The sequence below is a fragment of the Nicotiana tabacum genome, chromosome 21 (genome assembly GCF_000715075.1).
Source record: "Nicotiana tabacum cultivar K326 chromosome 21, ASM71507v2, whole genome shotgun sequence".
Classification (NCBI taxonomy): Eukaryota; Viridiplantae; Streptophyta; class Magnoliopsida; order Solanales; family Solanaceae; genus Nicotiana; species Nicotiana tabacum.
This window is the reverse complement of record NC_134100.1, coordinates 48,743,737-48,756,026: the sequence shown is the minus strand read 5'-3', so window position 1 is coordinate 48,756,026 and position 12,290 is coordinate 48,743,737. Positions and strand designations below refer to the sequence as shown.

General features: G+C 40.0%; 1 protein-coding gene across 1 annotated transcript in view; it reads left to right on the top strand.

Annotated features, from left to right (window-relative positions):
* The first annotated feature begins 450 nt into the window (after positions 1-450).
* Positions 451-12,290, top strand: part of LOC142175223 (uncharacterized) — a 59,516-nt gene continuing 47,676 nt past the window's right edge. Inside the window, exon 1 of the mRNA XM_075241802.1 lies at positions 451-725. Within this exon, the coding sequence (XP_075097903.1) occupies positions 451-725 (275 nt within the window). The remainder of the gene's footprint in view (positions 726-12,290) is intronic.

The following is a 12,290-nucleotide window of genomic DNA, read 5'->3' as shown; positions in this document are numbered from 1 at the left end:
GACCATCATAATTAGCATTAAAGGAGGGCATGATTCTAGGACTTCTTTCCCTAGGCATAGCTATAAATAGCGAGCTCAGTTACCATTGTAAAGGGGAGGAATTTTCTGGCAAAAACATATATGATATTCTATACAAAGCTTTATACAATTTCACTTTCTTGCTTTTTGATCTCATCATTGCTGTGTTCGGAAACCGTGTTCCCGGAATCACCATCTTTGCCATTTTATCTAAATTCTAAGGCTAAGTATTGTGTATATCTTCAATTATTATATTATTTCAGGATCAAATTAGTTCACTTGTCTAAATATCACGTATAAATTCAACTGTACCATTTTACGGGTAAACAATTTGGTGCCCACCGTGGGGCCTAGATAGCCGTGTAATTAAATTGATCCTTGCCTTTTTTACTAACGTGTTTTGACTATTTTGTTTTAGAAAAAATCGCAAAAATGGCAGATAACACTGTTAACGATGCACACAACCCTGAAATTCAAGGGGATCAGCCTCATTTCGAGGATTCGATCAGTGACACCCGTAATGAAGGGAATGAGACCACACAAGTGCATGACAGACGATACCCTCGACAGGTTCGGGAGACAACTCCCGATGATGCTAACGAGGAGCAAGTAGCAGATGCTGTGAGGATACTACAAGAGCAACAGGCAATCATCCTAGCTCATGTGGTAGGATCAGGTTATGACAGAACTGAAGCAGAAGCTATCAGGTGCTTCGAATAATGCAAACAGGCGCGATCCGATTCCTCCCGTTGTTCCTGCAGACCAAAGAATGCAGAGAGTCGACAACAACACTCCCAAGGGTGAAGTTGGCTCTGATGGGGCTGGGGGAGCAGATTAGGCCTTAACAACGAGAAAGATTCTTTCAAAGATGAGATTTTACGGTTCATGAGGAAAGTAAATGCCCGCATGGATAAAATCCCGGGCGCACCACTAGTATTGAAAGACCCGAACCCAAAGAAATATGTTCAATTACCGTACAAGCCAAGTGCGATACCAGAACTAATCCCGAAGCTATTCAAAATGCCTGAAGTTCCAAAGTATGACGGAACTTCAAACCCACAGGAACATATCACCACCTACACAACGGAGGTGAAAGGAAATGATCTAGCTCCTCACGAAATTGAATCTGTGCTGCTAACGAAAATTGGCAAAACTCTCATGAGGGGAGCCCTAACGTGGTATTTGTTACTGCCTGAGCATTCCATAGATTCCTTTGAGATTCTCGCGGATTCTTTCATTAAACCTCATGCCGGGGCCAGAAAGCTACAAGCCCGGAAGGCCGACATATTCAAAATCGCAGAAGGAGATTTGAATTGTCACGAAAGTTTGTTACCCGATTCCAGAAAAAAAGAATGTTGCTCTCGATCATCCCGTATGAATGGGCAGCTGAAGCATTCACCAAAGGAATGAATCCGAGAAGTTTAGACGCTTCCTAGAAGCTGAAGGAGAGCCTGCTTGAGTTTCAAGCAAAAACCTGGGCAGATGTTCACAACCGGTGCGAGTCGAAGATAAGGACCGAAAATGACCAGGTCGGTTCTTTATCATCGGCCAAAGGACGGGAGAAGAAAAGAGAAAAATCAAAGGATGACTACGACGCGGATAGGCAGACTTTGAGGGGTCGGTTTTTGTCCTACGAGCGTAGCGAAGGCTATGGCAGAAACTTTCGAGCAGCAAACATGTTCACCGTTGATGGAGGGACTGATCGTGGTCGAAATAATAGATCACTTCAAGATAAACAAATGTCTGGACCTAGAGATCTTTCATACCCTAGGTTGTAAGAATATAACTTCAATGTCAGTATAGTGGAACTGGTGTCAGCCATTAGGAACATTAAAGAAGCACGATTCCTGAGACCTATGAGGTCCGATTCCAGCCAGAGGGATCCCGATTTATGGTGTGAATACCATGGAGCGAACGGTCATCGGACATGGGACTGCCAACATCTTAGGGAGGAGGTAGCAACACTATTGAAGAATGGTCATCTCCGAGAATTCTTGAGTGATCGAGCTAAGAACAATTACGGTCGTAACAGAGACAACGCAGAATCTTCGAAAGCAGGAGAGGAAGCCCCACGCCGGAAGATCAACATGATCTTTGGGGGTAACGATATTAACGGGGTCACCTTTTCGGTAGTAAAAAAGACTAAAGTATCGATAACTCATAGCAAGAGACTCTGGGAGGACGATATCACTTTCCCGGAGGAAGACGTAGATGGATTGCTATTACCACACAACGACGCACCGGTAATCTCTTTAAATATGTTAGATTTTAAAATTAAGCATGTTCTAGTGGATCCAGGAAGTTCGGCTAATATCATACAATGGAGAGTATTGGAACAAGCTAAAGTCACTGGAAGCATTATTACGACAACAAAACTCCTCGTTGGATTCAACCTTGCGAGCGTAAAGACCCGGGGAGGGATCTTGTTGCACACGAACGCTGAAGGAGTAATGAAAATAACTCTCTTTGAAGTAGTGGATGGTGATATGGGATACAACATCATCTTGGGAAGGCCATGGCTACACGAGATGAAAGTTGTTCCTTCGACGTATCACCAATTACTGAAGTTTCCAACGCCCGAAGGAATCAAGTAGATAAAAGGTGACCAACTGGCAGTGAGGGAGATGAATGAAATATCAGTTTCTAGTAGCAAAGGGAAGGTGCGCACGACATAGAAATTACAGGAACTGACGCCTACTCCCGAGTTAGAAGAGCTTATTCCAGGGGCAGAGTCGTCAGAGAAATATCAGGTGCCAAGATATTTCCAAGGTTCGGAAGATACGGACGCAACGAAATCCACGACAGAGGAACTAGAGCAAGTGGCATTATTCGAGGAATTCTTAAAAAGAAAATTTCACTTGGGGACATGACTGCACCCAGGTCAAGTTTGGTTTTATTGAATTCCTTAAAGTTAACGCTGATTGTTTTGCATGGTCGCACGAGGATATGGCAGGTATCCCGACGGAAATAGCCGTGCACAAGCTGAGTTTGGATCCAAATGTACCACCAGTATGATAGAAGAAGCGCCCTATTGCCTAGGCCAGGAATAAATTTGTCAAAGAAGAGGTAACCCGCTTGCTTAAAATCGGTTCGATCAGATAGGTAAGATATCCATACTGGCTAGCCAATATAGTAGTAGTTCCAAAGAAGAACAATAAATTTCGTATGTGTGTAGACTATAAAGATCTTAATAAGGCGTGCTCGAAAGATTCGTTTTCACTACAAAATATCGATCAAATGATTGATGCCAACTGCCGGGCACGAGTTAATGAGTTTCCTTGATGCTTATTCCGGGTACAACCAAATTAAGATGAACCCGAAAGATCAGTAAAAAACTTTGTTTATAACAAATTTCGGTACATATTGTTACAATGTAATTCCCTTCGGGTTGAAAAATGCCGGACCCACTTATCAACGGCTCGTAAATAAGATGTTTAAAAAGCAAATAGGAAATACCATGGAGGTTTATATAGATGATATGCTCGTTAAGTATTTGAATGCAGGTGACCACCTTAAGCATTTGCAAGAAACATTCGATATCCGGAGGAAACATAACATGAAACTTAACCCCGAAAAGTGCGCGTTCGGGGTCAGCTCCAGTAAATTCCTGGGGTTTCTGGTCTCACAAAGGGGAATTGAGGTAAAACCCTACAAAATCAAGGCTATAGACGACATGTGAAGGAACTCCAAAGACTCACAGGAAGGTTAGCAGCTTTGAGCAGGTTCATTTCCCGGTCATCAAACAAATATCATCGCTTCTTTACATTTCTCAAAAAGAAGAACAATTTTGAATGGACGCCGGAGTGCCAGTAGGCTTTGAGGGACCTGAAGAAGTACTTATCAAGACCTCCATTGCTCTCGAAACCAAAAGAAGGCAAAACATTGCTAGTCTTCCTCGCAGTTTCAGAAGTTACGGTAAGTGCGGTTTTAGTCCGGGGGACGAAGGTACGTAGTTTCCTATTTATTATGTTAGAAAAATTTTAACAGGAGCAGAAACTCGCTACCCACATTTGGAAAAATTGGCCTTAGCTCTCGTAGTCGCCGCTCGGAAGCTGAGGCCCTATTTTCATTGCCACCCAATAGCTGTGGTGACTACTTTCCCTTTGTGGAACATCCTTCATAAACCCGAGCTCTCAGGCAGATTGACCAAATGGACCGTCGAAATACGTGAATTCGACAAAGAATATAAACCGAGGATAGCAATTAAGTCACAAGTCTTGGCTGACTTCGTGGCTAATTTTAGTCCGGGACTGCTGCCTCTGGCAACCAAGGAGGCTGTAATGGTGTCAGAATTGTCATTAGGGGATTAGACCTTATTTATGGACGGAGCCTCGAACATGAAAGGGTCGGGGCTCGGAAAAGTTTTAATCATGCCTTTGGGGGAAACCTTAAGGAAAGCCATCAGCACGATCCCTTTAAGTAATAATGAAGCAGAGTATAAAGCTTTGATTTGAGGGCTCAAATTGGGCCGGGGACTTGATTATGAGGTTATCAAAATTAAATGTGACTCATAGCTGGTGGTAAATCAGGTTTACGGGATCTTTGATACCAAAGAAGAACGTATGCAACAATACGTGGTAAAGGTCCAAGCTCTTTTGGCACGATTACGTGAGTGGTCAATAACTCATATCCCGAGAGAGGATAATACAGAAGCAGATGCATTAGCAAACTTAGGTTCATCAACGAAAATAAAGGAATCGGAGCCCGGAATAATGGTACAACTAATGAGCTCAGTCATTGACATTGATGGTTACTATGAGGTGAATTCGGCTAGTCTGGTCTGGGACTGGAGAAATGAAATAATCAACTACCTCGAGCACCGAAAGTTACCCGACGATCCCAAAGCATCACGGGCGTTACACACCAAAGCTGCACGTTATAGCTTCAGGAAAAGCCAATTGTATAGAAAATCTTTCCAAGGCCCACTGGCTCGGTGTTTAGGAGTGACAGAAGCTGACTATGTCATGAGAGAAATCCACAAAAGGATATGCGGCAATCACTCAGGCGCAGAGTCTCTAGTGTTGAAATTGGTACATGCAGGATATTATTGGCCCCGCATGGAACAAGATGCCAAAGATTTCATACGAAAATATGATAAGTGTCAACGCTACGCATCACTTGTACATCAACCGACAGAACCCTTTCACTCAATTCTGTCCCCATTGCCGTTCATGAAATGGGGGACGGACATCGTTGGACCGCTGGCACCGGCTCCCGAAAAAGAAGGTTTCCTTTAATTTTAACTGATTATTTTTAATGGATGGAACCAGGTTCTAATCAGAAGATGAGAAAATGCAAAGTGGTCGATTTCCTGTGGAAAAATATAATTTTTAGGTTCGGAATACCAAAAGAGATAGCATGCGACAATGGGCCAGAGTTTGTCGGTGCAAAAGTTACAAAGTTCCTCGAAGACTTGAAAATAAAGAGAATAACATCTTCGCCTTATCATTCGAGTGCAAACGATCAAGCGGAGTCGACAAACAAAGTGATCATTCAAAAGCTCAAGAAAAGGTTGGAAGTAGCAAAAGGCAAATGGCTCGAAGAGTTGCCCGGAGTTCTATGGGCCTACCGAACAACGACCAAATCAAGTACATGAGAAACTCCTTTTTCCCTCGTGTACAGTGCTGAAGCCATGATCCCGGTTAAAGTGGGCGAACCCACTTTGTGATCCTAGCATAAAACCACACTGCCCTAAGGCTCATAAGCCGTTGTATTCCCTCTTAAGCACCACAAAAGTACCACAATCAATACACTCACTCTGAAGAAACCTTATGTGAGCCTAAAATTGTTTCCTTTACCTTCCTGATAGTGAAATGTAGAAGTATTAATGACACAGAAATACTGCAAGTCCCATCAGTATCCCATACAAATCTCAGATCCTAATCATATATAGATTCTGTGGAACCCTTCAATACCACATATACATCGCCGGTTAGGACTGATATAACACATGGAATTGCACTTTGATTGTCGATAGTGGACTCCCCCACTAGGCACGAAGCCATAGGACACAACATCCGATGATCCACCATACTAACACTAATATCTTGTACAACACAAATCATGAGATACCTCAAATCATCTACTAAGCACATATCCATCCTCGTGACAATCAAACTCGCTTCTTCCAGTGCCTTGAATTATAATATGTACCTTTCGCTGAGTAGTAATCCCATACGAACCACATAGTCTCTAATACCACCCACTATCTTCACATCATTATCCACCTCATGACTTTGCCACGATCGCGATGATTAGGCAACCAATTAAATCTTTCCAACTTCGTACTTATCAACCATATGCCAAAACCCCGCACCCCCATATAAACAACTGACTGGTCTCTCAATACGTTCACATCCTCAGTTTGGACGACACATTGAGACAATGTTTGACATCCCTTGCTCCCTCATAGCCCATCCAGAGCATCACAAACCATCGGCGCATAGGTGATACCTAGTATGCAATATCATACACGAATGGATGCAAAGGAATATAATATATATATACATAGAGCTCTGATACCAACTTGTCACGACCCCAATTTCCTACCTTAGGACGTCGTGATGGCACCTAGTCTTTAAGACTAGGTAAGCCTAACACATGCTGATTATTAATGGAATTTAACTAACTTAACTGCAATACATTAAATAATACCTATAACAACATAGCTGATCCAACATACGTTACATAACACCAAAACCGGCAGTACAAGTCATAAGCTTTTCTAAGAGTCATTAGAAATAAGAATACATCAATGTCCCGGAATAATAGGAAACAATGGAGATAAAATGCAACAGAAGGTGACTTCGGAGCCTGCGAACATCAAGCAGGTATACCTTGGAGTTTCCATCTGCGCAGACATAAGTCTCAAACCAACTCGATCATATGTACCTGGATCTACACAAAAATGTACAGAAGTGTAGTATGAGTACACCATAGTGGTACCCAGTAAGTATCAAGCCTAACCTCGGTAGAGTAGTGACGAGGCCAAGTCAAGACACCTACTAGACATGTAAACCTGTGCAGTATATAACTTAAAACTAACAATGAAAAGAACATCAATGTAAGACCAACAACAGAATGATCATAAATTTTCAATCAACGGGGAAAATAATAGAAGCACGAATAGCAACAAGAAATAAATGAGTAATAAAGAAACGGATGACAACTCAATGAATCAAATCGTTCATAATGCACAATTTACAACAAGAATTACCATTGGTGCCACTCCTCGTAATCGCAAATCATATATCACAACTTTCAAATCTTACACGTATGGCACACGTGCCCACATTTCTCTAAATCACTTTCGCACGACAAAACCCATGTGCCACCATGTACGTTATATCAGTGTCAAATGCTAATTAAAATGTACAAAAGATCTATTTATATACGATAAGGCATAATAACAACTTTGAATAAAATAGGGAATCAAATGAGAAAATGAGTTTATTTTTGACATCATTTGTGTGAAGAAAATAACATTTTCAAATAAAATAAAGCATCAAATAAGCTGTTGAATTAAATATAGAATTTGGTAAATTAAAACATAATAATGATTTTTAGGCAAAGTAAAAACATCATATAGGGTAAGGAGTTTAAGTTGAGAAATCAATTAAAGTGAAATATGACAACTATTAAGAATAGTAAAGTACCGAATGAAACGACGAGTTTTAACTTAAGAGTCACATAAGGTAAGCATGTTAATAATTCTTATATTTAAAACGGTTATGTTACCAACAACTCAGCAGGGTATGAGATAATGACTCTGCGTAGTAAATTTATCTTGAAAATCAATTCACTAAGTAACCATGGAAGCACAAATTGACATCTTGAAGTAATACAACAGTTCACGTAGGATGCATGACTAACACAAGACATAACAACAACAGCAACTGTAACACACACAATCTGTTGTGGCGCGCAACCCGATCCCACCGTATCATCATTTATCAATATCATAATCCTCCCTTATCCCACCATAATATCAATAAGCAATATCAGTATCACGAATACAAACCGTTGTGGCGCGCAACCCTATTCCACCGTATCATCATATATCAATATCATAATCCTCCCTTATTTCACCCGTTGCGGGGTGCAACCCGATTCCACCGTATTATCATTTTAATATCATAATCATCCCTTATTTCATCCGTTGCGGTGTGCAGCCCGATCCCACCGTATCATCATTTCAATATCATTCTCGTCCCTTATTCACTCGTTGCGGTATGCAACCTGATCCACAAGCAATTTAAATTAACAACAACAATCCAATAACTCAATTTACAAGAATTTTTACAATCAAAGGCTATGAGTACACGACAATAAAGGAATCACGTAATAATCAAAGGAATGCAACAAATATTATAAAAATACAGGACAAGTAAAACACGTGAAAACTAAGGTGTGCAAGTAAAAAAGTTAAGGCAAGTAGCAAATAGGCACGGAGTCACGGAAGGGACGAATAATTCAATATTTCCACAACAAATAGCTCATGGCTCAACCACAATGTGTACGAGAATTTCAACAATAACAACATAAATGGGAATACTCAACAAGGAAAGGTAACAAGACAATAAGGAAGGCAATAACTCCAACTAAAACTGTTACACCCCATATTTTCGTACGTGAAAGTACGTCATAAATAAATTGACGTAAGCTCGGGAATGAGATTATTTTGAAATTATAAGTATTATGCTATTTCAACCAAGTGATAAGTAAATTCATGAAGGTGAGAGGGTAAGCGAATCGAAGAAAATGACTTTGGTCGAAGTTTGACATTTTGAGAAAAAATACGGTCCGAGCTATAATACCCGGTATTTATGGACTAATACCGTACAAGGTACCACATGGCCATGATAGTAAGGTGTATAAAGTGTATTAAAAGTGAGTATTATTTTAAGTAAAGTGAGATAATTCTTAATTGTGTGGGTAATGGTATTATGGATTTTAGTAAGATATTAACTAATTAATTCAATATTTTGGATAAGCTTACCCTTCCCCAACGTGGCAGCAATATCGGATATCCATTAAGTGACTCTTAAATTATTTTTTCAAGGTGGCAACATTTAAAGATGCCTTTATCTCATTTGGTTAAGAATATAATCAAAAAGGGCAAAAGATGGTACATCCCTTTAGATTTCCTTTCTTGTATGTTTGTCGTTGAGCTTTCTTGATATTTAGAGAATGTGACGAGTATTTCTAGTGTAGCATTCCCTTCCTCCAGTTAAAAAGTGAAAGACTAGCTTTTCATTTGGTATTTGAAAACAAACCTAATTGGAATCTTGCTAAGACTTACAAAGTAACGATGGAGCTTAATCAATTCATTTGAAACTTCAAAGTGTTAGGTGTTGCAATTATAAGGGAGTACGGTGCAATCTTTCTCAAGAATATCATACGGATTTTTCCCTACTCGGATCTTGTCGTCATGTGTTTTGTCGCAATTAACGTGTGTTAGAGGGATTGTCAAGAGAATCGACTCAGGTATGTTAAGGCTATCCCTTCTTTCTTTTTGGCATGATCCATACGATACAAACGAAATGAACAAATGCACAACTTCCATAAACGACTCTATTCATAGAAATACTAGAGGTTCCTATGTTCTTGATTCCCCATATGTCTTATTATTCTATCGTATGTTCATGGGTCTCAGAAAATACGTAAGTTGATAAAGTTTATTTCATGATATTAATCAAAGGCATAATGGTCTTATGACGTTCCGAGAGATTTTAGTGACGTACTTCTCATGCATTGCATTAATTTATACATGTACATTGACCCATGACCAGATGGTGTTATATATGCGTATATATGTATATTATATGTATATGAGATATGGGAAAAGGTTACGGCATTATATACGCACCACTACCTGATCAACTGGTATATGTTGATGATTTTGCCCACAGTGGCCGAGATGATATGATGGGATACCCTCAAAGGCTTGATGATCTTATGAACGCATATACCTATGCATGATATGACATTTATATGCATATGCATGACATTATAAATATGAAATTATTTACAGAGCCATTCAAACTTACATGTTGATTCTTTTATTCCATGTTTCTCTATGTATTTTATTTACGGATTTTTATTCCTTACATACTCGGTACATTATTTGTACTGACGTCCCTTTGACTGGGGACGCTACGTTTCATTCCCGCAGGTCCTGATAGACAGGTTGAGAGCCCTCTAAGTAGGCTATCAGCTCAGCGGAAGATGTTGGTGTGCTCCATTTGCTCCAGAGTTGCTATTTGGTCAGTATCATTAAGACATATATTGATTGGTATGGCGGGGCTCTGTCCCGACCTTTATGACAATTATGTATTCTTAGAGGTTTGTAGACAGATGTCATGTGTACGGATATTTTTATGGCCTTGTCGGCCTATGTTTCGAGCTTATAAATGATCATGTTGGCCTTATAGGCCCGTATGTCACGTGTATAAGTTTTTATATTAGGTTGGGTCATTATATATTGGGTAATTCCCTCATGGTTACTCTATTTATCTCGTGACGCACCTTCTGGCCCACTTACCCATGATGATGTAATATGAAAGATATGTTATGTTGGTACTCGGTTGAGTAAGATACCGGGTGCCCGTCGCGGCCCATCGGTTTGGGTCGTGACAAAAGTGGTATCAGAGCAGTTCTATCCTAGGGAGTCTACAAGTCGTGTCTAGTATAGTATTGTTTATGGGTGTATTGTGCACCACACTTATAAGGAGGAGGCTACAGGTCATTTAAGACTTTCACTCTTTCTTCTTACTCTAGATCGTGTGGTAGAGCTCAGTCGTAAGAACTCAATTTCCTAAACTCTATCTTATTCATAATACGATGATGCCTACATCTAGAAAGACAGTTTGTAAGAGATATAGCTGTGGAGGAGTTGAGTCAGCGGAACTCGATTTATGTAGCATGCCTATGATGGATAAATATGAGGTATTCAGCAGATTATGTGTGTACTAAGACATGTAAGCTTCTTGATAAGGATCCCTAAGGCAAGAATGTCTATCCACTCTTACGGTAAAAAGGAATAAGAGAATCGGAAGGTAGACACAAGTTTCAGCAAGTAAAAGAAGCAAGGTGAAGAAGGATACGAGGTACCCAGTTAATGAAGATTAATAGTATTTACAATTCAAGCACAGAAATATGAGCATTTTGATCTACCTTCAATTGCAACATAGGTATGTACAATTAGTCACACCCATCTCAGTTATGCTCCATGGGAGCCAACAGATATAGTTTAAGAGAAGGACGGGATATCAGGATCCAGCTGGGGTTAAAGTAATCCAAAATGTTGGATGGATTGTTAGCGTTAGCTGACATTCCAAAGGATAACGAATGTGCTAATAGATCTCCTTGTGAGACACCTAGATGGTGCACTATAAAATAGTACAGCTAGATATGAGTACTGCAAAGATAGGCACTTGAATTCGGAAGGGATAAATAATAACTTAGTATGGCTCCCGTCCCTGGTAGAGAAAGAATGTTAGGCAACCCGAAGAGCCAGTAGATGGAGCAAAGGGCGCTAAAAGCAAAAGAATGTCTTGTTAAAGTTTTCAGAGTAAAGTGATAGACAAAAATGTTAGTGGGAAATAAGAAGAGAGTTAATGAAGCATTATGAGTAAGATGTGATACATGGATGATAACGGTAGATCAAAAAGATGACAGTATTACAGAGTCTATAGTCATGTGAAGGAAAAGACGAGAGGTGACACGCCTTGAGACAACAAAAGAGTATAGGCCATAAAGTCATATCCTCATTTCGAGAAATAAGTTTGTGACTCCAACGCTATTACCAGAACGAAACGTTAGACCCCTGAGTAATAGAAATCAGTATGGGCTGGTGAACAAGATAAACTAAACATGAACTAGGGACTGAGTAATAGTCGGCATCATGAGAATTTTAGAGATTGCATCCCAACGATAATAGAATGGATGACAGAATAATACCCTTTAAAGGTCATTCAGGAAGACACATCCCTAAAGCAAGCAAGGTGAGTAAAGTTAAGCTTAAGGGACTGTATGTACTAGTTACACTAAGTGTCACCCTCGCAAGTGAGGAATTTCCTTATCCTTGGTACAGAAGGATTACCGCGAGGTGAGTAAGGATCATCAATGATGTGGAAAGATGCCAAAGATGAGAAGGTAAAATATCTATACGTAGATCGTCGTAGCGCTAAATCTTAAGTACTCCCCTAAAAGGGGGAATATGGAGTGATGTGGCATTAAGTCAGGATTAAGTGGTTTTAGTAATTATGGAA